General features: G+C 41.3%; 1 protein-coding gene and 42 non-coding genes across 43 annotated transcripts; all 43 read right to left on the bottom strand.

Annotated features, from left to right (window-relative positions):
- Nucleotides 1–108: 108 nt before the first annotated feature.
- Nucleotides 109–3,748, bottom strand: LOC102224178 (transmembrane protein 179-like). Its single transcript, XM_005806538.2, has 4 exons — nucleotides 3,318–3,748; nucleotides 2,196–2,333; nucleotides 1,983–2,061; nucleotides 109–1,093 (listed from the first exon to the last, which is right to left on the bottom strand). The coding sequence occupies exons 1-4, from the start codon at nucleotides 3,638–3,640 to the stop codon at nucleotides 896–898; spliced, it is 738 nt and encodes a 245-aa protein (XP_005806595.1). The 5' UTR covers nucleotides 3,641–3,748; the 3' UTR covers nucleotides 109–895.
- A 2,285-nt stretch (nucleotides 3,749–6,033) lies between these two features.
- On the bottom strand, nucleotides 6,034–6,106 carry trnaf-gaa. The gene has a single exon. It is a non-coding gene; the product is annotated as a tRNA-Phe (tRNA).
- Nucleotides 6,107–6,651: 545 nt separating this feature from the next.
- trnaf-gaa lies at nucleotides 6,652–6,724 on the bottom strand. The gene has a single exon. It is a non-coding gene; the product is annotated as a tRNA-Phe (tRNA).
- A 237-nt stretch (nucleotides 6,725–6,961) lies between these two features.
- On the bottom strand, nucleotides 6,962–7,034 carry trnaf-gaa. Its single transcript has one exon. It is a non-coding gene; the product is annotated as a tRNA-Phe (tRNA).
- Nucleotides 7,035–7,270: 236 nt separating this feature from the next.
- trnaf-gaa lies at nucleotides 7,271–7,343 on the bottom strand. Its single transcript has one exon. It is a non-coding gene; the product is annotated as a tRNA-Phe (tRNA).
- Nucleotides 7,344–7,579: 236 nt separating this feature from the next.
- On the bottom strand, nucleotides 7,580–7,652 carry trnaf-gaa. Its single transcript has one exon. It is a non-coding gene; the product is annotated as a tRNA-Phe (tRNA).
- Nucleotides 7,653–7,889: 237 nt separating this feature from the next.
- Nucleotides 7,890–7,962, bottom strand: trnaf-gaa. The gene has a single exon. It is a non-coding gene; the product is annotated as a tRNA-Phe (tRNA).
- A 236-nt stretch (nucleotides 7,963–8,198) lies between these two features.
- On the bottom strand, nucleotides 8,199–8,271 carry trnaf-gaa. The gene has a single exon. It is a non-coding gene; the product is annotated as a tRNA-Phe (tRNA).
- A 237-nt stretch (nucleotides 8,272–8,508) lies between these two features.
- trnaf-gaa lies at nucleotides 8,509–8,581 on the bottom strand. Its single transcript has one exon. It is a non-coding gene; the product is annotated as a tRNA-Phe (tRNA).
- Nucleotides 8,582–9,436: 855 nt separating this feature from the next.
- trnaf-gaa lies at nucleotides 9,437–9,509 on the bottom strand. Its single transcript has one exon. It is a non-coding gene; the product is annotated as a tRNA-Phe (tRNA).
- Nucleotides 9,510–10,674: 1,165 nt separating this feature from the next.
- trnaf-gaa lies at nucleotides 10,675–10,747 on the bottom strand. Its single transcript has one exon. It is a non-coding gene; the product is annotated as a tRNA-Phe (tRNA).
- Nucleotides 10,748–10,984: 237 nt separating this feature from the next.
- Nucleotides 10,985–11,057, bottom strand: trnaf-gaa. Its single transcript has one exon. It is a non-coding gene; the product is annotated as a tRNA-Phe (tRNA).
- A 237-nt stretch (nucleotides 11,058–11,294) lies between these two features.
- Nucleotides 11,295–11,367, bottom strand: trnaf-gaa. Its single transcript has one exon. It is a non-coding gene; the product is annotated as a tRNA-Phe (tRNA).
- Nucleotides 11,368–11,914: 547 nt separating this feature from the next.
- On the bottom strand, nucleotides 11,915–11,987 carry trnaf-gaa. Its single transcript has one exon. It is a non-coding gene; the product is annotated as a tRNA-Phe (tRNA).
- Nucleotides 11,988–12,224: 237 nt separating this feature from the next.
- On the bottom strand, nucleotides 12,225–12,297 carry trnaf-gaa. The gene has a single exon. It is a non-coding gene; the product is annotated as a tRNA-Phe (tRNA).
- A 236-nt stretch (nucleotides 12,298–12,533) lies between these two features.
- On the bottom strand, nucleotides 12,534–12,606 carry trnaf-gaa. Its single transcript has one exon. It is a non-coding gene; the product is annotated as a tRNA-Phe (tRNA).
- Nucleotides 12,607–12,843: 237 nt separating this feature from the next.
- trnaf-gaa lies at nucleotides 12,844–12,916 on the bottom strand. Its single transcript has one exon. It is a non-coding gene; the product is annotated as a tRNA-Phe (tRNA).
- Nucleotides 12,917–13,153: 237 nt separating this feature from the next.
- Nucleotides 13,154–13,226, bottom strand: trnaf-gaa. The gene has a single exon. It is a non-coding gene; the product is annotated as a tRNA-Phe (tRNA).
- Nucleotides 13,227–13,462: 236 nt separating this feature from the next.
- trnaf-gaa lies at nucleotides 13,463–13,535 on the bottom strand. The gene has a single exon. It is a non-coding gene; the product is annotated as a tRNA-Phe (tRNA).
- Nucleotides 13,536–13,772: 237 nt separating this feature from the next.
- trnaf-gaa lies at nucleotides 13,773–13,845 on the bottom strand. The gene has a single exon. It is a non-coding gene; the product is annotated as a tRNA-Phe (tRNA).
- Nucleotides 13,846–14,081: 236 nt separating this feature from the next.
- Nucleotides 14,082–14,154, bottom strand: trnaf-gaa. The gene has a single exon. It is a non-coding gene; the product is annotated as a tRNA-Phe (tRNA).
- A 547-nt stretch (nucleotides 14,155–14,701) lies between these two features.
- On the bottom strand, nucleotides 14,702–14,774 carry trnaf-gaa. Its single transcript has one exon. It is a non-coding gene; the product is annotated as a tRNA-Phe (tRNA).
- A 236-nt stretch (nucleotides 14,775–15,010) lies between these two features.
- On the bottom strand, nucleotides 15,011–15,083 carry trnaf-gaa. The gene has a single exon. It is a non-coding gene; the product is annotated as a tRNA-Phe (tRNA).
- Nucleotides 15,084–15,320: 237 nt separating this feature from the next.
- trnaf-gaa lies at nucleotides 15,321–15,393 on the bottom strand. The gene has a single exon. It is a non-coding gene; the product is annotated as a tRNA-Phe (tRNA).
- Nucleotides 15,394–15,939: 546 nt separating this feature from the next.
- On the bottom strand, nucleotides 15,940–16,012 carry trnaf-gaa. Its single transcript has one exon. It is a non-coding gene; the product is annotated as a tRNA-Phe (tRNA).
- A 237-nt stretch (nucleotides 16,013–16,249) lies between these two features.
- Nucleotides 16,250–16,322, bottom strand: trnaf-gaa. The gene has a single exon. It is a non-coding gene; the product is annotated as a tRNA-Phe (tRNA).
- A 546-nt stretch (nucleotides 16,323–16,868) lies between these two features.
- On the bottom strand, nucleotides 16,869–16,941 carry trnaf-gaa. Its single transcript has one exon. It is a non-coding gene; the product is annotated as a tRNA-Phe (tRNA).
- A 236-nt stretch (nucleotides 16,942–17,177) lies between these two features.
- On the bottom strand, nucleotides 17,178–17,250 carry trnaf-gaa. The gene has a single exon. It is a non-coding gene; the product is annotated as a tRNA-Phe (tRNA).
- Nucleotides 17,251–17,797: 547 nt separating this feature from the next.
- Nucleotides 17,798–17,870, bottom strand: trnaf-gaa. Its single transcript has one exon. It is a non-coding gene; the product is annotated as a tRNA-Phe (tRNA).
- Nucleotides 17,871–18,106: 236 nt separating this feature from the next.
- On the bottom strand, nucleotides 18,107–18,179 carry trnaf-gaa. The gene has a single exon. It is a non-coding gene; the product is annotated as a tRNA-Phe (tRNA).
- A 237-nt stretch (nucleotides 18,180–18,416) lies between these two features.
- trnaf-gaa lies at nucleotides 18,417–18,489 on the bottom strand. Its single transcript has one exon. It is a non-coding gene; the product is annotated as a tRNA-Phe (tRNA).
- A 546-nt stretch (nucleotides 18,490–19,035) lies between these two features.
- trnaf-gaa lies at nucleotides 19,036–19,108 on the bottom strand. Its single transcript has one exon. It is a non-coding gene; the product is annotated as a tRNA-Phe (tRNA).
- Nucleotides 19,109–19,345: 237 nt separating this feature from the next.
- Nucleotides 19,346–19,418, bottom strand: trnaf-gaa. Its single transcript has one exon. It is a non-coding gene; the product is annotated as a tRNA-Phe (tRNA).
- A 237-nt stretch (nucleotides 19,419–19,655) lies between these two features.
- trnaf-gaa lies at nucleotides 19,656–19,728 on the bottom strand. Its single transcript has one exon. It is a non-coding gene; the product is annotated as a tRNA-Phe (tRNA).
- Nucleotides 19,729–20,275: 547 nt separating this feature from the next.
- Nucleotides 20,276–20,348, bottom strand: trnaf-gaa. Its single transcript has one exon. It is a non-coding gene; the product is annotated as a tRNA-Phe (tRNA).
- Nucleotides 20,349–20,584: 236 nt separating this feature from the next.
- Nucleotides 20,585–20,657, bottom strand: trnaf-gaa. The gene has a single exon. It is a non-coding gene; the product is annotated as a tRNA-Phe (tRNA).
- Nucleotides 20,658–20,893: 236 nt separating this feature from the next.
- On the bottom strand, nucleotides 20,894–20,966 carry trnaf-gaa. The gene has a single exon. It is a non-coding gene; the product is annotated as a tRNA-Phe (tRNA).
- A 237-nt stretch (nucleotides 20,967–21,203) lies between these two features.
- Nucleotides 21,204–21,276, bottom strand: trnaf-gaa. The gene has a single exon. It is a non-coding gene; the product is annotated as a tRNA-Phe (tRNA).
- Nucleotides 21,277–22,132: 856 nt separating this feature from the next.
- On the bottom strand, nucleotides 22,133–22,205 carry trnaf-gaa. The gene has a single exon. It is a non-coding gene; the product is annotated as a tRNA-Phe (tRNA).
- A 237-nt stretch (nucleotides 22,206–22,442) lies between these two features.
- On the bottom strand, nucleotides 22,443–22,515 carry trnai-gau. The gene has a single exon. It is a non-coding gene; the product is annotated as a tRNA-Ile (tRNA).
- Nucleotides 22,516–22,751: 236 nt separating this feature from the next.
- trnaf-gaa lies at nucleotides 22,752–22,824 on the bottom strand. The gene has a single exon. It is a non-coding gene; the product is annotated as a tRNA-Phe (tRNA).
- A 237-nt stretch (nucleotides 22,825–23,061) lies between these two features.
- Nucleotides 23,062–23,134, bottom strand: trnaf-gaa. The gene has a single exon. It is a non-coding gene; the product is annotated as a tRNA-Phe (tRNA).
- A 237-nt stretch (nucleotides 23,135–23,371) lies between these two features.
- Nucleotides 23,372–23,444, bottom strand: trnaf-gaa. The gene has a single exon. It is a non-coding gene; the product is annotated as a tRNA-Phe (tRNA).
- Nucleotides 23,445–23,633: the final 189 nt, after the last annotated feature.

Raw genomic sequence — 23,633 nt, 5'->3', positions numbered from 1 at the left:
GCACACTTTTTCGCTGGTGTGAAAATGTGCGGCAGCCACGCAAACTTTTTCTGTGGACAATATCAAACTACAAAGCATCAAAACTCACCTAAATACACTGAAATCTGACTATATTCTGTGTTATTTAGACCAAGAAGCATCAAACCCGATGTTTTTCATGATTTTAATATTTTATTGTTTAAACGTAAATGATGAAACTGAACTACATTTATCCTCAGGCAATAAGCTAGCAAGCACACAAAATAAAGAAAATAAAAATAAAAGTATGTGAAAACCTCGCTCGAATGTAAATCGTACTTTTTCTCAGTTTTTGCCTCATGTAACGCATTGGTCCGTGCGCCAAAGCGCATGAAATGCTGCGCTCCATTTCCCGCAAATTAGGATTCATTAAAGAAAGGTGTGCAGCCATGTGCGCACGGCTCTATGCGTTTTTTTGTGCACCGCACTTTTCAAAATTTTTCTGTACGCCAAGTTCTAGTGTGAAAACTGCACACTCATTTATGCATGAGGCCCCTGAAGTTTTACTGAGTAAAATGGTCCAAATATTTTTTCAATCAAATACTCAATTTTAAGCATTTAGGTTTTTCTTTTAAGTCACAGTTCCCTTTAAACTAGATAATTCCCATGCTTTATTGTATATTTCATAATCTTGTTTAGATGCATCTCTCAGAAAAATAAAGGTAATAAAGACAACAGACTGTATCTTTGGCATTTCCCTACTGCAGTTTCTTGATGCTTCTTCGCAGATAATATAATTTAAAGGTCAGGCTCTGCTGAATAAGATGAGGCATGTAAACAGTAAGACGTGCAGGGTGGACATTATGAGTGATCATAATGAACAAGATGAGGTTTAAAACGGTGTGAGGAGCTGCGTCACTACCTCACTTCCTCCCTGTCAGACGCAGACAGTTGGGGTTGCAGGGGGAAGAGGAGGCGTCGGGGAGCCGCTGTCGAGGGGAGTGTGTCCCAGCAGCAGCTCCTTGTCTCGGTGCAGCCAAGGCCCTGTGATGTTCTGCCTGTGGGAGTGGTAGAGCCGCAGGAAGGCCAGGATGGACTGAACCAGCCACAGGGCCGTCACAAACCATAGAGACGCCTGAAGATGCAAACAAAGAATTACAGTCAAGACTACAGGCCAAAAACAGCTCTGAAAGTTTGAATTCAAGTACTCAGCTTAAAATATTATATTGTGTGTATTAAGTAGAGTTGTTTTGGTATTTCAACCATAGGAATCTATGTGATACACCAGGGCCCTGCAAGCTGAGGCTCTGAAGCCACAAGTGGCTCTTTGACCATTTCACAATGGCTCATAATAACTTTGTCTAAAATTTAAAAAGAACCACCTAATATTTTTAAATGTAGAGAAGATAACAACAAACACAGATTTTTAATAGTTTTTCAGTTTATTCCTGTAGTATTTGAATAGAATTTCCACAAAGAAAGACACTAAAACTGCTAGTAACAGGTTTTTAGATTTAATTTTCTTGTGTTAAACCATGTATTACTTTTCTTCAAAATCACTGCCTCTTGCTGGTTTATCACATGAAAATGCTATAAAATTCATTAAAGTGGGGTGTTACAACTTCACAAAGCTAAAAATAATCTGTTGGGTGTAAATAGTTTTGCAAGGGACTGTGTGAACATTTCAGTTTTGAATCCATGAACTATCAGTTTGTTTCAGAGAGCTCCAGCTGTTTAATCTGGCAATACTTAGAAAAAGCAGGTCAAAGCCTTGATTCTCCCGACCAAACAGATTTTAATCTATTTATACTTGAGATCATATGATTCTATGCCCAGGATCAATGTCTCCTTTTCCACTGAATAAATGAAACATCTAGATTTTTGTCTTCAGAGATTACATCACAGATACTTGCCCCGTTTTCTCATAATTTTCGATCATGCGTCACATTTATTGCATGTCAATAGAGTAATGAAAGATTCTATCATGTTCGGGATCTTTGGTGTGTTTCAGTTTGAGCACCCACCTGAGCCAGACTGAGATCTGTGTAGAAAGTAGACGTGTCAACATCCAGGTAAAGAGGGACAGACTGGGACTCTGCACAACTGAACACAAACAAGCATTAAAGACAAGAGACGTTATTACCAATGCTCATAATTGTGAACACAGACCATAAAAAGTTATTTTATCTATCTATTGTAACATTTATTACTGAGACAACTTTATCATTTGATGTTACCTGTAGGGACGTGTGTTGTCATCGGTGACTGTGTCGCACCAAGAGCTGAATCCCAGAGACAAAATGACGCTGGCCCCCGCAGACAGGAAGAGCACACAGACGCTCAGCAAGACCGTGAGGAAGGATGAGAACAGGGTGCTGGGAGGAGACACACACATGGGAAAACATCAACTTAAACATTGTTTATTACATAAAAAGATAAAATTTATTATTTATGAGACAGACCAGTATTGGGTTAGTTTGAGCCTGTATTTACCTTTGCAATATTCTATTTTCCATGTTTAGACTACTTTTTACATTGGAAATTAAATATATAAAGCCTGCAACAAATTATATTGTTTAACAGTAAAAAAAAAACTGCAATTATTTTAACTTGTAAACAGTTTATTAATACATAATTTAAGGTAGAAATCATTATTTAAAATGTAAATTTATATATAAAAATCTCACATAATCATGTGTATTTACTTCATAGTTCCTGTGCTACAAAAACCACCGTAAAATAATTAGATAAACAGAGAAATATATATATATATGTATATGTATTTAGTGAATTGCAGCACTGTTATTTTATAATCTCCATTTAATAAGTAATGTAAATAGCAGAAGACATTTTTGTACAAGGCTAAAAACAACAGAACAAGCTTAAAACTGCATTGAAAAAGATGAACAATGTGAGTTTTTAGCACTAATCACGAGGTTAACATCAATATTCCCTGATTAATTTAGGTGAAGACCTTAAAATCTTAAATAAGTCACTTCATCTTCCTGTCACATTTTATGAACACTTGATTCTTTACTCACCTATGTAAATAACTAATACTATTGATTATTATCAGAAAAAATAAGAAGAAATATACAATATTAGTTTAGACATTTAAAATAAGATTTAACCCATTTTTCTTATTAATGAAAAACATCTGTGCATTAATTATTAGTACAAATACATATGTTTTGCTTTTTCATCACATAACTGCATATTGTTATAATATACCAATTAGAGGCATAATGTACGTATGTTTATTTTGGACTGAAAATAAACATACGTACAATTTGTGCGTCTAACTTAAACCCTGCTGTAATAATAACAAACTCCATGTTTGTGCGTGTCCGTGGACTCACTCGTCATGCCGTCCGTGCAAATAGAAGAGGCACCTCCAGCCCTGCGCAGCCCCGTAAAGCGTCGTAAAAATACCCACAAATGTGGCGAGCTGGCAGGCTTCCAGAGGGCCCCACCGCTGCACCACCAGGTGAGACATCTCCCCGGGCTGTTCCGTAAACTCGGCCCGGTCTTCCTTCCTCCAGTAGCCGGTGGAGAAGAGGGCGCAGCGGCCTTTGAAAGCCGAGCCGTTAAGAGCCATCGGGACGACCACCAGCAGTCCCGCCGCGACCGAGAGGGCGTGAGCGGCGCAGTGGATTAGCAGCAGCCGGCGGTCGAGCTCCATGCCGGAGGTAGAAAAAACAAGTCGAAAGAAAATGGGCGTTTTTAGCGGGATAAAAGGGAAAAGTCTTCTGTCAGCACATCCCGCAAGTATAGCGCTTTCTAGCGAGGAGAGGGTGGGTATTTATAGAAGTGGGGCGGGGCAGAGGCTACGCACGGCCTGCACGTATCGTCAAAGAGGAGGAGGAACTACAGAGGGATCACTCTGATGCATATTCTAGAGTCCTGATTAAAAATACAGTACCAGAACATTCGATGATATAGCATATTACAGCAGAGAATAATAATAATAATAATAAACTATAATAAAGCATTCTATGTATTCTATTGGGAACAAATATGATCAACTGACAATTTCTTCAGCAATTAAAAATATCGAGTGAGATTTTTATATGGGATCTGTCATATAGATCTACATTGACTACAATGGCCACACAGCTATAATTTATCTTTTTTTTACTTTGTATATTATTACTTCTGTTGATGTCGCAATTCACTTATGAATTGTAAAATTCATATGTGGCTGGATAAATTAAAGAAATACAGGAATCAATGCATATCTGAACAAGAACCAAATCTGAGGCACATTTTTGAAGCAACATATAATGAAATGTAAAATCCACATTTTTTGCTTCCAATTATAAGTCAGTAAAGAAATACATGTACAAAAAATTATATCTAAAAATTAATTTCTTTTTTTTTAGTTTAAGGGGAAAAAAACTGTATGTCGATGTATCATTCATCCATTATCTTACACGCCTATCTCTAGTGGGGTCAAAAGGTGCTGGTGCCTATCTCCAGCAGTCAACAGGTGAGAAGCGGGGTACACCCTGGACAGGATGTCAGTCCATCGCAGGACAAACAATTATGCACGCACATGCCCACAGAGAGAGACCAATCAACCTGACAGTCTTGTTTTTGGAAAGTGGGAGGAGCCGGAGTATCCATGCACCCTCCATGCAGAGTTTGCATGTTTCAGGATTCAAACCCAGGACCTTCTTTCTGCAAGGCAACACTTTAGTGTACAGTAGTCAGTCTGAGGCCCCAATATTTATCAGTTATTTCTAATATGTGTAATTGCAGAAATATTTGATAAAATTGTTTTGTTTTCATTTATAACCAAATGCGTTGGCGAAGTGATACATCTTCATACACAAACTATCTTCAGAGGTAAAACGTCTTCTATGACAAGCTTCCTACGTCATGTAGGATATCTGCAGATGACCTACTTCAGTGGAGAAATGTGTGTCAAATCTCTGCAGGCAGATATTACATGTGTTGTGTCGAAGAAAAAAGGCTAAAATTAATTAAGAAATGGGCTTTTCTTTGGATCATCAACAAGCCAATAAAAAACAATGTTAAAGAGAGCAGCCCCAAAGATGCATTTAAAGCTTGTTTTTGAAAAGTAGCTGGCAGGTCCAGGTGGACTTCCAGAGCAAAGAATAAATGTGGAATGCAGCTGGTTGAAATACCTCTTTGAACCTCATACAGTTAGCAAAAGCTTTAATGAAACTTTAGGAAGAAGCAGGATGGATGGAACAAGGCCACACAGAACAACCAACTATGTGGACACATACTTACAATTATAAGTCAATAATTGTAAGTATTATTAAATGCTCTGAGGGGGATCAGACCATTTAATAGTGATTATCTTAGAGTATGGGAAGAAGTCAGAGTACCAAAAGAGAACCCACACATGCACCTGAAGACTTCATGTATTAGAACCCTGGGCTGAAATTCAATCCAGGACCTTCTTGCTGTAAGGCAGAGCTATAATCTGCACAGACCAAATTCAACTAAACAGAAATGGCTAATGAATGCATATTTAATATAGGAAGCATGCATTATCTTGAGCAATATGTTGTCCAGGTTTACATTTAAATCCAAATGATTTTCAGAAACTGTTTTAAATGATCTGAGAGAACAAACAGAAAACCGTTTACTCAAATAGCAAATTTAGACAACCTCGCAATACTTTACTTTCCCAATGTTAGGTTTCCTATTTAATGCTCACTGTATTTGAACTTTTGGCCAGATCGGGCATTGTACAGGAAATTTTTTGGTAGAATGTTTACTGCTCAGTAATTCTCTCAACATATGTGGTGCTTCTTAAATTTGATTGCACTTTTGCAATTGAAGGGAACTGTTTGTGCTATAAAATGGCATCATGCACCTGGAATAGGCAGAAGACCTACTCTGAATGAGTGCAAATTGGACAGTTCAGAGAACAGTGATAATGGAGTGGTGGACACCAATTGTCTGATGATAGAAATGGTTTACCTAAAACAAGAAAAGGTCCTATTGAATATTAAGAGGACTTATTGTTAATGCTCTACCCCAACCAATATTATAGTTATCCTGGATTATTTTGGGCAAATTGTTCACATTAATAACTCTTGCCGAAACCCGGGATTGAACCAGGGACCTTCAGATCTTCAGTCTGACGCTCTCCCAGCTGAGCTATTTCGGCCATGTCTTCTGTGCCAAACCGCACACCAATCGATTTTGGGGCTTGCCAATGGGGCATAAGTTAGGATTAGTGATAATGGATTGATGATAGCTAGTTGTCTGATGACAGAAATGGTTTACCTAAAACTAGAAAAGGTCCTATTGAATATTAAGAGGCCTTATTGTTAATGCTCGACCCCAACCAATATTATGGTTACCCTGGATTATTTTGGGCAAATTGTTCACATTAATAACTCTTGCCGAAACCTGGGATTGAACCAGGGACCTTCAGATCTTCAGTCTGACGCTCTCCCAGCTGAGCTTTTTCGGCCATGTCTTCTGTGCCAAACCGCACACCAATCGATTTTGGGGCTTGCCAATGGGGCATAAGTTAAGATTAGCGCTAATGGAGTGATGAAAGCTAGTTGTCTGATGACAGGAAAGATTTTGCTAAAACAGGAAAGCGTTGTGTTGAATATAACGAGGCCTTATTGGTAATGCTCGACCTCAACCAATTTTTCAGTTAACTTGGATGTTTTTGGGCAAACAGTTGACATTAATTACATTTGCCGAAACCTGGGATTGAACCAGGGACCTTCAGATCTTCAGTCTGACGCTCTCCCAGCTGAGCTATTTCGGCCATATCTTCTGTGCCAAACCGCACACCAATCGATTTTGGGGCTTGCCAATGGGGCATAAGTTAGGATTAGTGATAATGGAGTGATGAAAGCTAGTTGTCTGATGACAGGAAAGATTTTACTAAAACAGGAAAGCGTTGTGTTGAATATAACGAGGCCTTATTGGTAATGCTCGACCTCAACCAATATTATAGTTAACTTAGATGTCTTTGGGGCAAACTGTTAACATTAATTACATTTGCCGAAACCCGGGATTGAACCAGGGACCTTCAGATCTTCAGTCTGACGCTCTCCCAGCTGAGCTATTTCGGCCATGTCTTCTGTGTCAAACCGCACACCAATCAATTTTGGGGCTTGCCAATGGGCATAAGTAGAAAATATTGATAATGGATTGATGAAAGCTAGTTGTCTGATGACAGAAATGGATTACCTAATACAAGAAACGGCCCTATTGAGTATTAAGAGGCCTTATTGTTAATGCTCGTTCCCCAACCAATATTATAGTTATCCTGGATTATTTTGGGCAAATTGTTCACATTAATAACTCTTGCCGAAACCCGGGATTGAACCAGGGACCTTCAGATCTTCAGTCTGACGCTCTCCCAGCTGAGCTATTTCGGCCATGTCTTCTGTGCCAAACCGCACACCAATCGATTTTGGGGCTTGCCAATGGGGCATAAGTTAAGATTAGCGCTAATGGAGTGATGAAAGCTAGTTGTCTGATGACAGGAAAGATTTTGCTAAAACAGGAAAGCGTTGTGTTGAATATAACGAGGCCTTATTGGTAATGCTCGACCTCAACCAATTTTTCAGTTAACTTGGATGTTTTTGGGCAAACAGTTGACATTAATTACATTTGCCGAAACCCGGGATTGAACCAGGGACCTTCAGATCTTCAGTCTGACGCTCTCCCAGCTGAACTATTTCGGCCATGTCTTCTGTGCCAAACCGCACACCAATCGATTTTGGGGCTTGCCAATGGGGCATAAGTAGAAAATATTGATAATGGATTGATGAAAGCTAGTTGTCTGATGACAGAAATGGATTACCTAATACAAGAAACGGCCCTATTGAGTATTAAGAGGCCTTATTGTTAATGCTCGTTCCCCAACCAATATTATAGTTATCCTAGATAACTTTGGGCAAACTGTTCACATTAATAACTCTTGCCGAAACCCGGGATTGAACCAGGGACCTTCAGATCTTCAGTCTGACGCTCTCCCAGCTGAGCTATTTCGGCCATGTCTTCTGTGCCAAACCGCACACCAATCGATTTTGGGGCTTGCCAATGGGGCATAAGTTAGGATTAGTGATAATGGATTGATGAAAGCTAGTTGTCTGATGACAGAAATGGTTTACCTAAAACTAGAAAAGGTCCTATTGAATATTAAGAGGCCTTATTGTTAATGCTCTACCCCAACCAATATTATAGTTATCCTGGATTATTTTGGGCAAATTGTTCACATTAATAACTCTTGCCGAAACCCGGGATTGAACCAGGGACCTTCAGATCTTCAGTCTGACGCTCTCCCAGCTGAACTATTTCGGCCATGTCTTCTGTGCCAAACCGCACACCAATCGATTTTGGGGCTTGCCAATGGGGCATAAGTAGAAAATATTGATAATGGATTGATGAAAGCTAGTTGTCTGATGACAGAAATGGATTACCTAATACAAGAAACGGCCCTATTGAGTATTAAGAGGCCTTATTGTTAATGCTCGTTCCCCAACCAATATTATAGTTATCCTAGATAACTTTGGGCAAACTGTTCACATTAATAACTCTTGCCGAAACCCGGGATTGAACCAGGGACCTTCAGATCTTCAGTCTGACGCTCTCCCAGCTGAGCTATTTCGGCCATGTCTTCTGTGCCAAACCGCACACCAATCGATTTTGGGGCTTGCCAATGGGGCATAAGTTAGGATTAGTGATAATGGATTGATGAAAGCTAGTTGTCTGATGACAGAAATGGTTTACCTAAAACTAGAAAAGGTCCTATTGAATATTAAGAGGCCTTATTGTTAATGCTCTACCCCAACCAATATTATAGTTATCCTGGATTATTTTGGGCAAATTGTTCACATTAATAACTCTTGCCGAAACCCGGGATTGAACCAGGGACCTTCAGATCTTCAGTCTGACGCTCTCCTAGCTGAGCTATTTCGGCCATGTCTTCTGTGCCAAACCGCACACCAATCGATTTTGGGGCTTGCCAATGGGGCATAAGTAGAAAATATTGATAATGGATTGATGAAAGCTAGTTGTCTGATGACAGAAATGGATTACCTAATACAAGAAACGGCCCTATTGAGTATTAAGAGGCCTTATTGTTAATGCTCGTTCCCCAACCAATATTATAGTTATCCTAGATAACTTTGGGCAAACTGTTCACATTAATAACTCTTGCCGAAAGCCAGGATTGAACCAGGGACCTTCAGATCTTCAGTCTGACGCTCTCCCAGCTGAGCTATTTCGGCCATGTCTTCTGTGCCAAACTGCACACCAATCGATTTTGGGGCTTGCCAATGGGGCATAAGTAGAAAATATTGATAATGGATTGATGAAAGCTAGTTGTCTGATGACAGAAATGGTTTACCTAAAACTAGAAAAGGTCCTATTGAATATTAAGAGGCCTTATTGTTAATGCTCTACCCCAACCAATATTATAGTTATCCTGGATTATTTTGGGCAAATTGTTCACATTAATAACTCTTGCCGAAACCCGGGATTGAACCAGGGACCTTCAGATCTTCAGTCTGACGCTCTCCCAGCTGAGCTATTTCGGCCATGTCTTCTGTGCCAAACCGCACACCAATCGATTTTGGGGCTTGCCAATGGGGCATAAGTTAAGATTAGCGCTAATGGAGTGATGAAAGCTAGTTGTCTGATGACAGGAAAGATTTTGCTAAAACAGGAAAGCGTTGTGTTGAATATAACGAGGCCTTATTGGTAATGCTCGACCTCAACCAATTTTTCAGTTAACTTGGATGTTTTTGGGCAAACAGTTGACATTAATTACATTTGCCGAAAACCGGGCTTGAACCAGGGACCTTCAGATCTTCAGTCTGACGCTCTCCCAGCTGAACTATTTCGGCCATGTCTTCTGTGCCAAACCGCACACCAATCGATTTTGGGGCTTGCCAATGGGGCATAAGTAGAAAATATTGATAATGGATTGATGAAAGCTAGTTGTCTGATGACAGAAATGGATTACCTAATACAAGAAACGGCCCTATTGAGTATTAAGAGGCCTTATTGTTAATGCTCGTTCCCCAACCAATATTATAGTTATCCTAGATAACTTTGGGCAAACTGTTCACATTAATAACTCTTGCCGAAACCCGGGATTGAACCAGGGACCTTCAGATCTTCAGTCTGACGCTCTCGCAGCTGAGCTATTTCGGCCATGTCTTCTGTGCCAAACTGCACACCAATCGATTTTGGGGCTTGCCAATGGGGCATAAGTTAGGATTAGTGATAATGGATTGATGAAAGCTAGTTGTCTGATGACAGAAATGGTTTACCTAAAACTAGAAAAGGTCCTATTGAATATTAAGAGGCCTTATTGTTAATGCTCTACCCCAACCAATATTATAGTTATCCTGGATTATTTTGGGCAAATTGTTCACATTAATAACTCTTGCCGAAACCCGGGATTGAACCAGGGACCTTCAGATCTTCAGTCTGACGCTCTCCTAGCTGAGCTATTTCGGCCATGTCTTCTGTGCCAAACCGCACACCAATCGATTTTGGGGCTTGCCAATGGGGCATAAGTTAGGATTAGTGATAATGGAGTGATGAAAGCTAGTTGTCTGATGACAGAAATGGTTTACCTAAAACTAGAAAAGGTCCTATTGAATATTAAGAGGCCTTATTGTTAATGCTCGTTCCCCAACCAATATTATAGTTATCCTGGATTATTTTGGGCAAATTGTTCACATTAATAACTCTTGCCGAAACCCGGGATTGAACCAGGGACCTTCAGATCTTCAGTCTGACGCTCTCCCAGCTGAGCTATTTCGGCCATGTCTTCTGTGCCAAACCGCACACCAATCGATTTTGGGGCTTGCCAATGGGGCATAAGTTAAGATTAGCGCTAATGGAGTGATGAAAGCTAGTTGTCTGATGACAGAAATGGTTTACCTAACACAAGAAACGGCCCTATTGAGTATTAAGAGGCCTTATTGTTAATGCTCGTTCCCCAACCAATATTATGGTTACCCTGGATTATTTTGGGCAAATTGTTCACATTAATAACTCTTGCCGAAAACCGGGATTGAACCAGGGACCTTCAGATCTTCAGTCTGACGCTCTCCCAGCTGAGCTATTTCGGCCATGTCTTCTGTGCCAAACCGCACACCAATCGATTTTGGGGCTTGCCAATGGGGCATAAGTAGAAAATATTGATAATGGATTGATGAAAGCTAGTTGTCTGAGGACAGAAATGGATTACCTAATACAAGAAACGGCCCTATTGAGTATTAAGAGGCCTTATTGTTAATGCTCGTTCCCCAACCAATATTAAAGTTATCCTAGATAACTTTGGGCAAACTGTTCACATTAATAACTCTTGCCGAAACCCGGGATTGAACCAGGGACCTTCAGATCTTCAGTCTGACGCTCTCCCAGCTGAGCTATTTCGGCCATATCTTTTGTGCCAAACCGCACACCAATCGATTTTGGGGCTTGCCAATGGGGCATAAGTTAGGATTAGTGATAATGGAGTGATGAAAGCTAGTTGTCTGATGACAGGAAAGATTTTACTAAAACAGGAAAGCGTTGTGTTGAATATAACGAGGCCTTATTGGTAATGCTCGACCTCAACCAATATCATAGTTAACTTAGATGTCTTTGGGGCAAACTGTTCACATTAATTACATTTGCCAAAACCCGGGATTGAACCAGGGACCTTCAGATCTTCAGTCTGGCGCTCTCCCAGCTGAGCTATTTCGGCCATGTCTTCTGTGCCAAACCGCACACCAATCGATTTTGGGGCTTGCCAATGGGGCATAAGTTAAGATTAGCGCTAATGGAGTGATGAAAGCTAGTTGTCTGATGACAGAAATGGTTTACCTAACACAAGAAACGGCCCTATTGAGTATTAAGAGGCCTTATTGTTAATGCTCGTTCCCCAACCAATATTATGGTTACCCTGGATTATTTTGGGCAAATTGTTCACATTAATAACTCTTGCCGAAACCCGGGATTGAACCAGGGACCTTCAGATCTTCAGTCTGACGCTCTCCCAGCTGAGCTATTTCGGCCATGTCTTCTGTGCCAAACCGCACACCAATCGATTTTGGGGCTTGCCAATGGGGCATAAGTAGAAAATATTGATAATGGATTGATGAAAGCTAGTTGTCTGAGGACAGAAATGGATTACCTAATACAAGAAACGGCCCTATTGAGTATTAAGAGGCCTTATTGTTAATGCTCGTTCCCCAACCAATATTATAGTTATCCTAGATAACTTTGGGCAAACTGTTCACATTAATAACTCTTGCCGAAACCCGGGATTGAACCAGGGACCTTCAGATCTTCAGTCTGACGCTCTCCCAGCTGAGCTATTTCGGCCATGTCTTCTGTGCCAAACCGCACACCAATCGATTTTGGGGCTTGCCAATGGGGCATAAGTTAGGATTAGTGATAATGGATTGATGAAAGCTAGTTGTCTGATGACAGAAATGGTTTACCTAAAACAAGAAAAGGTCCTATTGAATATTAAGAGGCCTTATTGTTAATGCTCTACCCCAACCAATATTATAGTTACCCTGGAATATTTTGGGCAAATTGTTCACATAAATAACTCTTGCCGAAACCCGGGATTGAACCAGGGACCTTCAGATCTTCAGTCTGACGATCTCCCAGCTGAGCTATTTCGGCCATATCTTCTGTGCCAAACCGCACACCAATCGATTTTGGGGCTTGCCAATGGGGCATAAGTTAGGATTAGTGATAATGGAGTGATGAAAGCTAGTTGTCTGATGACAGAAATGGATTACCTAATACAAGAAACGGCCCTATTGAGTATTAAGAGGCCTTATTGTTAATGCTCATTCCCCAACCAATATTATAGTTATCCTAGATAACTTTGGGCAAACTGTTCACATTAATAACTCTTGCCGAAACCCGGGATTGAACCAGGGACCTTCAGATCTTCAGTCTGACGCTCTCCCAGCTGAGCTATTTCGGCCATATCTTCTGTGCCAAACCGCACACCAATCGATTTTGGGGCTTGCCAATGGGGCATAAGTTAGGATTAGTGATAATGGAGTGATGAAAGCTAGTTGTCTGATGACAGGAAAGATTTTACTAAAACAGGAAAGCGTTGTGTTGAATATAACGAGGCCTTATCGGTAGTGCTCGACCTCAACCAATATTATAGTTAACTTAGATGTCTTTGGGGCAAACTGTTCACATTAATTACATTTGCCGAAAACCGGGATTGAACCAGGGACCTTCAGATCTTCAGTCTGACGCTCTCCCAGCTGAGCTATTTCGGCCATGTCTTCTGTGCCAAACCGCACACCAATCAATTTTGGGGCTTGCCAATGGGCATAAGTAGAAAATATTGATAATGGATTGATGAAAGCTAGTTGTCTGAGGACAGAAATGGTTTACCTAACACAAGAAACGGCCCTATTGAGTATTAAGAGGCCTTATTGTTAATGCTCATTCCCCAACCAATATTATGGTTACCCTGGATTATTTTGGGCAAATTGTTCACATTAATAACTCTTGCCGAAACCCGGGATTGAACCAGGGACCTTCAGATCTTCAGTCTGACGCTCTCCCAGCTGAACTATTTCGGCCATGTCTTCTGTGCCAAACCGCACACCAATCGATTTTGGGACTTGCCAATGGGGCATAAGTAGAAAATATTGATAATGGATTGATGAAAGCTAGTTGTCTGATGACAGAAATGGATTACCTAATACAAGAAACGGCCCTATTGAGTATTAAGAGGCCTTATTGTTAATGCTCGTTCCCCAACCAATATTATAGTTATCCTAGATAACTTTGGGCAAACTGTTCACATTAATAACTCTTGCCGAAACCCGGGATTGAACCACGGACCTTCAGATCTTCAGTCTGACGCTCTCCCAGCTGAGCTATTTCGGCCATGTCTTCTGTGCCAAACCGCACACCAATCGATTTTGGGGCTTGCCAATGGGGCATAAGTTAGGATTAGTGATAATGGATTGATGAAAGCTAGTTGTCTGATGACAGAAATGGTTTACCTAAAACTAGAAAAGGTCCTATTGAATATTAAGAGGCCTTATTGTTAATGCTCTACCCCAACCAATATTATAGTTACCCTGGAATATTTTGGGCAAATTGTTCACATTAATAACTCTTGCCGAAACCCGGGATTGAACCAGGGACCTTCAGATCTTCAGTCTGACGGTCTCCCAGCTGAGCTATTTCGGCCATATCTTCTGTGCCAAACCGCACACCAATCGATTTTGGGGCTTGCCAATGGGGCATAAGTTAGGATTAGTGATAATGGAGTGATGAAAGCTAGTTGTCTGATGACAGAAATGGATTACCTAATACAAGAAACGGCCCTATTGAGTATTAAGAGGCCTTATTGTTAATGCTCGTTCCCCAACCAATATTATAGTTATCCTAGATAACTTTGGGCAAACTGTTCACATTAATAACTCTTGCCGAAACCTGGGATTGAACCAGGGACCTTCAGATCTTCCGTCTGACGCTCTCCCAGCTGAGCTATTTCGGCCATACCTTCTGTGCCAAACCGCACACCAATCGATTTTGGGGCTTGCCAATGGGGCATAAGTTAGGATTAGTGATAATGGAGTGATGAAAGCTAGTTGTCTGATGACAGGAAAGATTTTACTAAAACAGGAAAGCGTTGTGTTGAATATAACGAGGCCTTATCGGTAATGCTTGACCTCAACCAATATTATAGTTAACTTAGATGTCTTTGGGGCAAACTGTTCACATTAATTACATTTGCCGAAACCCGGGATTGAACCAGGGACCTTCAGATCTTCAGTCTGACGCTCTCCCAGCTGAGCTATTTCGGCCATGTCTTCTGTGCCAAACCGCACACCAATCAATTTTGGGGCTTGCCAATGGGCATAAGTAGAAAATATTGATAATGGATTGATGAAAGCTAGTTGTCTGAGGACAGAAATGGTTTACCTAACACAAGAAACGGCCCTATTGAGTATTAAGAGGCCTTATTGTTAATGCTCGTTCCCCAACCAATATTATGGTTACCCTGGATTATTTTGGGCAAATTGTTCACATTAATAACTCTTGCCGAAACCCGGGATTGAACCAGGGACCTTCAGATCTTCAGTCTGACGCTCTCCCAGCTGAACTATTTCGGCCATGTCTTCTGTGCCAAACCGCACACCAATCGATTTTGGGACTTGCCAATGGGGCATAAGTAGAAAATATTGATAATGGATTGATGAAAGCTAGTTGTCTGATGACAGAAATGGATTACCTAATACAAGAAACGGCCCTATTGAGTATTAAGAGGCCTTATTGTTAATGCTCGTTCCCCAACCAATATTATAGTTATCCTAGATAACTTTGGGCAAACTGTTCACATTAATAACTCTTGCCGAAACCCGGGATTGAACCAGGGACCTTCAGATCTTCAGTCTGACGCTCTCCCAGCTGAGCTATTTCGGCCATGTCTTCTGTGCCAAACCGCACACCAATCGATTTTGGGGCTTGCCAATGGGGCATAAGTAGAAAATATTGATAATGGATTGATGAAAGCTAGTTGTCTGATGACAGAAATGGATTACCTAATACAAGAAACGGCCCTATTGAGTATTAAGAGGCCTTATTGTTAATGCTCGTTCCCCAACCAATATTATAGTTATCCTAGATAACTTTGGGCAAACTGTTCACATTAATAACTCTTGCCGAAACCCGGGATTGAACCAGGGACCTTCAAATCTTCAGTCTGACGCTCTCCCAGCTGAACTATTTCGGCCATGTCTTCTGTGCCAAACCGCACACCAATCGATTTTGGGGCTTGCCAATGGGGCATAAGTAGAAAATATTGATAATGGATTGATGAAAGCTAGTTGTTTGATGACAGGAAAGATTTTGCTAAAACAGGAAAGCGTTGTGTTGAATATAACGAGGCCTTATTGGTAATGCTCGACCTCAACCAATTTTTCAGTTAACTTGGATGTTTTTGGGCAAACAGTTGACATTAATTACATTTGCCGAAACCCGGGATTGAACCAGGGACCTTCAGATCTTCAGTCTGACGCTCTCCCAGCTGAACTATTTCGGCCATGTCTTCTGTGCCAAACCGCACACCAATCGATTTTGGGGCTTGCCAATGGGGCATAAGTAGAAAATATTGATAATGGATTGATGAAAGCTAGTTGTCTGATGACAGAAATGGATTACCTAATACAAGAAACGGCCCTATTGAGTATTAAGAGGCCTTATTGTTAATGCTCGTTCCCCAACCAATATTATAGTTACCCTGGATTATTTTGGGCAAATTGTTCACATTAATTACATTTGCCGAAACCCGGGATTGAACCAGGGACCTTCAGATCTTCAGTCTGACGCTCTCCCAGCTGAGCTATTTCAGCCATGTCTTCTGTGCCAAACCGCACACCAATCGATTTTGGGGCTTGCCAATGGGGCATAAGTTAACATTAGCGCTAATGGAGTGATGAAAGCTAGTTGTCTGATGACAGGAAAGATTTTGCTAAAACAGGAAAGCGTTGTGTTGAATATAACGAGGCCTTATTGGTAATGCTCGACCTGAACCAATTTTTCAGTTAACTTGGATGTTTTTGGGCAAACAGTTGACATTAATTACATTTGCCGAAACCCGGGATTGAACCAGGGACCTTCAGATCTTCAGTCTGACGCTCTCCCAGCTGAAGTATTTCGGCCATGTCTTCTGTGCCAAACCGCACACCAATCGATTTTGGGGCTTGCCAATGGGGCATAAGTTAGGATTAGTGATAATGGATTGATGAAAGCTAGTTGTCTGATGACAGAAATGGTTTACCTAAAACTAGAAAAGGTCCTATTGAATATTAAGAGGCCTTATTGTTAATGCTCGTTCCCCAACCAATATTATAGTTATCCTGGATTATTTTGGGCAAATTGTTCACATTAATAACTCTTGCCGAAACCCGGGATTGAACCAGGGACCTTCAGATCTTCAGTCTGACGCTCTCCCAGCTGAGCTATTTCGGCCATGTCTTCTGTGCCAACCCGCACACCAATCGATTTTGGGGCTTGCCAATGGGGTATAAGTTAGGATTAGTGATAATGGATTGATGAAAGCTAGTTGTCTGATGACAGAAATGGTTTACCTAAAACAAGAAAAGGTCCTATTGAATATTAAGAGGCCTTATTGTTAATGCTCTACCCCAACCAATATTATAGTTAACATGGATTATTTTGGGCAAATTGTTCACATTAATAACTCTTGCCGAAACCCGGGATTGAACCAGGGACCTTCAGATCTTCAGTCTGACGCTCTCCCAGCTGAGCTATTTCTGCCATGTCTTCTGTGCCAAACCGCACACCAATCGATTTTGGGGCTTGCCAATGGGGCATAAGTTAAGATTAGCGCTAATTGAGTGATGAAAGCTAGTTGTTTGATGACAGGAAAGATTTTGCTAAAACAGGAAAGCGTTGTGTTGAATATAACAAGGCCTTATTGGTAATGCTCGACCTCAACCAATTTTTCAGTTAACTTAGATTTCTTTGGGGCAAACTGTTCACATTAATTACATTTGCCGAAACCCGCGATTGAACCAGGGACCTTGAGATCTTCAGTCTTACGCTCTCCCAGCTGAGCTATTTCGGCCATATCTGCTGTGCCAAACCGCACACCAATCGATTTTGGGGCTTGCCAATGGGGCATAAGTTAGGATTAGTGATAATGGAGTGATGAAAGCTAGTTGTCTGATGACAGGAAAGATTTTACTAAAACAGGAAAGCGTTGTGTTGAATATAACGAGGCCTTATCGGTAATGCTCGACCTCAACCAATATTATAGTTAACTTAGATGTCTTTGGGGCAAACTGTTCACATTAATTACATTTGCCGAAACCCGGGATTGAACCAGGGACCTTCAGATCTTCAGTCTGACGCTCTCCCAGCTGAGCTATTTCGGCCATGTCTTCTGTGCCAAACCGCACACCAATCAATTTTGGGGCTTGCCAATGGGCATAAGTAGAAAATATTGATAATGGATTGATGAAAGCTAGTTGTCTGAGGACAGAAATGGTTTACCTAACACAAGAAACGGCCCTATTGAGTATTAAGAGGCCTTATTGTTAATGCTCGTTCCCCAACCAATATTATGGTTACCCTGGATTATTTTGGGCAAATTGTTCACATTAATAACTCTTGCCGAAACCCGGGATTGAACCAGGGACCTTCAGATCTTCAGTCTGACGCTCTCCCAGCTGAACTATTTCGGCCATGTCTTCTGTGCCAAACCGCACACCAATCGATTTTGGGACTTGCCAATGGGGCATAAGTAGAAAATATTGATAATGGATTGATGAAAGCTAGTTGTCTGATGACAGAAATGGATTACCTAATACAAGAAACGGCCCTATTGAGTATTAAGAGGCCTTATTGTTAATGCTCGTTCCCCAACCAATATTATAGTTATCCTAGATAACTTTGGGCAAACTGTTCACATTAATAACTCTTACCGAAACCCGGGATTGAACCAGGGACCTTCAGATCTTCAGTCTGACGCTCTCCCAGCTGAGCTATTTCGGCCATGTCTTCTGTGCCAAACCGCACACCAATCGATTTTGGGGCTTGCCAATGGGGCATAAGTAGAAAATATTGATAATGGATTGATGAAAGCTAGTTGTCTGATGACAGAAATGGATTACCTAATACAAGAAACGGCCCTATTGAGTATTAAGAGGCCTTATTGTTAATGCTCGTTCCCCAACCAATATTATAGTTATCCTAGATAACTTTGGGCAAACTGTTCACATTAATAACTCTTGCCGAAACCCAGGATTGAACCAGGGACCTTCAGATCTTCAGTCTGACGCTCTCCCAGCTGAACTATTTCGGCCATGTCTTCTGTGCCAAACCGCACACCAATCGATTTTGGGGCTTGCCAATGGGGCATAAGTAGAAAATATTGATAATGGATTGATGAAAGCTAGTTGTCTGATGACAGAAATGGTTTACCTAAAACAAGAAAAGGTCCTATTGAATATTAAGAGGCCTTATTGTTAATGCTCTACCCCAACCAATATTATAGTTACCCTGGAATATTTTGGGCAAATTGTTCACATTAATAACTCTTGCCGAAACCCGGGATTGAACCAGGGACCTTCAGATCTTCAGTCTGACGATCTCCCAGCTGAGCTATTTCGGCCATATCTTCTGTGCCAAACCGCACACCAATCGATTTTGGGGCTTGCCAATGGGGCATAAGTTAGGATTAGTGATAATGGAGTGATGAAAGCTAGTTGTCTGATGACAGAAATGGATTACCTAATACAAGAAACGGCCCTATTGAGTATTAAGAGGCCTTATTGTTAATGCTCGTTCCCCAACCAATATTATAGTTATCCTAGATAACTTTGGGCAAACTGTTCACATTAATAACTCTTGCCGAAACCTGGGATTGAACCAGGGACCTTCAGATCTTCAGTCTGACGCTCTCCCAGCTGAGCTATTTCGGCCATGTCTTCTGTGCCAAACCGCACACCAATCGATTTTGGGACTTGCCAATGGGGCATAAGTAGAAAATATTGATAATGGATTGATGAAAGCTAGTTGTCTGATGACAGAAATGGATTACCTAATACAAGAAACGGCCCTATTGAGTATTAAGAGGCCTTATTGTTAATGCTCGTTCCCCAACCAATATTATAGTTATCCTAGATAACTTTGGGCAAACTGTTCACATTAATAACTCTTGCCGAAACCCGGGATTGAACCAGGGACCTTCAGATCTTCAGTCTGACGCTCTCCCAGCTGAGCTATTTCGGCCATGTCTTCTGTGCCAAACCGCACACCAATCGATTTTGGGGCTTGCCAATGGGGCATAAGTAGAAAATATTGATAATGGATTGATGAAAGCTAGTTGTCTGATGACAGAAATGGATTACCTAATACAAGAAACGGCCCTATTGAGTATTAAGAGGCCTTATTGTTAATGCTCGTTCCCCAACCAATATTATAGTTATCCTAGATAACTTTGGGCAAACTGTTCACATTAATAACTCTTGCCGAAACCCGGGATTGAACCAGGGACCTTCAAATCTTCAGTCTGACGCTCTCCCAGCTGAACTATTTCGGCCATGTCTTCTGTGCCAAACCGCACACCAATCGATTTTGGGGCTTGCCAATGGGGCATAAGTAGAAAATATTGATAATGGATTGATGAAAGCTAGTTGTCTGATGACAGAAATGGATTACCTAATACAAGAAACGGCCCTATTGAGTATTAAGAGGCCTTATTGTTAATGCTCGTTCCCCAACCAATATTATAGTTATCCTAGATAACTTTGGGCAAACTGTTCACATTAATAACTCTTGCCGAAACCCGGGATTGAACCAGGGACCTTCAAATCTTCAGTCTGACGCTCTCCCAGCTGAGCTATTTCGGCCATGTCTTCTGTGCCAAACCGCACACCAATCGATTTTGGGGCTTGCCAATGGGGCATAAGTTAGGATTAGTGATAATGGATTGATGAAAGCTAGTTGTCTGATGACAGAAATGGTTTACCTAAAACAAGAAAAGGTCCTATTGAATATTAAGAGGCCTTATTGTTAATACTCTACCCCAACCAATATTATAGTTACCCTGGATTATTTTGGGCAAATTGTTCACATTAATTACATTTGCCGAAACCCGGGATTGAACCAGGGACCTTCAGATCTTCAGTCTGACGCTCTCCCAGCTGAGCTATTTCGGCCATGTCTTCTGTGCCAAACCGCACACCAATCGATTTTGGGGCTTGCCAATGGGGCATAAGTTAAGATTAGCGCTAATGGAGTAATGAAAGCTAGTTGTCTGATGACAGGAAAGATTTTGCTAAAACAGGAAAGCGTTGTGTTGAATATAACGAGGCCTTATTGGTAATGCTCGACCTCAACCAATTTTTCAGTTAACTTGGATGTTTTTGGGCAAACAGTTGACATTAATTACATTTGCCGAAACCCGGGATTGAACCAGGGACCTTCAGATCTTCAGTCTGACGCTCTCCCAGCTGAACTATTTCGGCCATGTCTTCTGTGCCAAACCGCACACCAATCGATTTTGGGGCTTGCCAATGGGGCATAAGTTAGGATTAGTGATAATGGATTGATGAAAGCTAGTTGTCTGATGACAGAAATGGTTTACCTAAAACTAGAAAAGGTCCTATTGAATATTAAGAGGCCTTATTGTTAATGCTCGTTCCCCAACCAATATTATAGTTATCCTGGATTATTTTGGGCAAATTGTTCACATTAATAACTCTTGCCGAAACCCGGGATTGAACCAGGGACCTTCAGATCTTCAGTCTGACGCTCTCCCAGCTGAGCTATTTCGGCCATGTCTTCTGTGCCAAACCGCACACCAATCGATTTTGGGGCTTGCCAATGGGGCATAAGTTAGGATTAGTGATAATGGATTGATGAAAGCTAGTTGTCTGATGACAGAAATGGTTTACCTAAAACAAGAAAAGGTCCTATTGAATATTAAGAGGCCTTATTGTTAATGCTCTACCCCAACCAATATTATAGTTACGCTAGATTATTTTGGGCAAATTGTTCACATTAATAACTCTTGCCTAAACCCGGGATTGAACCAGGGACCTTCAGATCTTCAGTCTGACGCTCTCACAGCTGAGCTATTTCTGCCATGTCTTCTGTGCCAAACCGCACACCAATCGATTTTGGGGCTTGCCAATGGGGCATAAGTTAAGATTAGCGCTAATTGAGTGATGAAAGCTAGTTGTTTGATGACAGGAAAGATTTTGCTAAAACAGGAAAGCGTTGTGTTGAATATAACGAGGCCTTATTGGTAATGCTCGACCTCAACCAATTTTTCAGTTAACTTAGATTTCTTTGGGGCAAACTGTTCACATTAATTACATTTGCCGAAACCCGCGATTGAACCAGGGACCTTGAGATCTTCAGTCTTACGCTCTCCCAGCTGAGCTATTTCGGCCATGTCTTCTGTGCCAAACCGCACACCAATCGATTTTGGGGCTTGCCAATGGGGCATAAGTTAAGATTAGCGCTAATGGAGTGATGAAAGCTAGTTGTCTGATGACAGAAATGGTTTACCTAACACAAGAAACGGCCCTATTGAGTATTAAGAGGCCTTATTGTTAATGCTCGTTCCCCAACCAATATTATGGTTACCCTGGATTATTTTGGGCAAATTGTTCACATTAATAACTCTTGCCGAAACCCGGGATTGAACCAGGGACCTTCAGATCTTCAGTCTGACGCTCTCCCAGCTGAGCTATTTCGGCCATGTCTTCTGTGCCAAACCGCACACCAATCGATTTTGGGGCTTGCCAATGGGGCATAAGTAGAAAATATTGATAATGGATTGATGAAAGCTAGTTGTCTGAGGACAGAAATGGATTACCTAATACAAGAAACGGCCCTATTGAGTATTAAGAGGCCTTATTGTTAATGCTCGTTCCCCAACCAATATTATAGTTATCCTAGATAACTTTGGGCAAACTGTTCACATTAATAACTCTTGCCGAAACCCGGGATTGAACCAGGGACCTTCAGATCATCAGTCTGACGCTCTCCCAGCTGAGCTATTTCGGCCATGTCTTCTGTGCCAAACCGCACACCAATCGATTTTGGGGCTTGCCAATGGGGCATAAGTTAGGATTAGTGATAATGGATTGATGAAAGCTAGTTGTCTGATGACAGAAATGGTTTACCTAAAACAAGAAAAGGTCCTATTGAATATTAAGAGGCCTTATTGTTAATGCTCTACCCCAACCAATATTATAGTTACCCTGGAATATTTTGGGCAAATTGTTCACATAAATAACTCTTGCCGAAACCCGGGATTGAACCAGGGACCTTCAGATCTTCAGTCTGACGATCTCCCAGCTGAGCTATTTCGGCCATATCTTCTGTGCCAAACCGCACACCAATCGATTTTGGGGCTTGCCAATGGGGCATAAGTTAGGATTAGTGATAATGGAGTGATGAAAGCTAGTTGTCTGATGACAGAAATGGATTACCTAATACAAGAAACGGCCCTATTGAGTATTAAGAGGCCTTATTGTTAATGCTCATTCCCCAACCAATATTATAGTTATCCTAGATAACTTTGGGCAAACTGTTCACATTAATAACTCTTGCCGAAACCCGGGATTGAACCAGGGACCTTCAGATCTTCAGTCTGACGCTCTCCCAGCTGAGCTATTTCGGCCATATCTTCTGTGCCAAACCGCACACCAATCGATTTTGGGGCTTGCCAATGGGGCATAAGTTAGGATTAGTGATAATGGAGTGATGAAAGCTAGTTGTCTGATGACAGGAAAGATTTTACTAAAACAGGAAAGCGTTGTGTTGAATATAACGAGGCCTTATCGGTAGTGCTCGACCTCAACCAATATTATAGTTAACTTAGATGTCTTTGGGGCAAACTGTTCACATTAATTACATTTGCCGAAACCCGGGATTGAACCAGGGACCTTCAGATCTTCAGTCTGACGCTCTCCCAGCTGAGCTATTTCGGCCATGTCTTCTGTGCCAAACCGCACACCAATCAATTTTGGGGCTTGCCAATGGGCATAAGTAGAAAATATTGATAATGGATTGATGAAAGCTAGTTGTCTGAGGACAGAAATGGTTTACCTAACACAAGAAACGGCCCTATTGAGTATTAAGAGGCCTTATTGTTAATGCTCATTCCCCAACCAATATTA

Source organism: Xiphophorus maculatus, chromosome 23 (genome assembly GCF_002775205.1).
Source record: "Xiphophorus maculatus strain JP 163 A chromosome 23, X_maculatus-5.0-male, whole genome shotgun sequence".
NCBI classification, from domain to species: Eukaryota; Metazoa; Chordata; class Actinopteri; order Cyprinodontiformes; family Poeciliidae; genus Xiphophorus; species Xiphophorus maculatus.
Note: the sequence above shows the minus strand (reverse complement) of the source record. Positions and strands in the feature narration are given on the sequence as shown.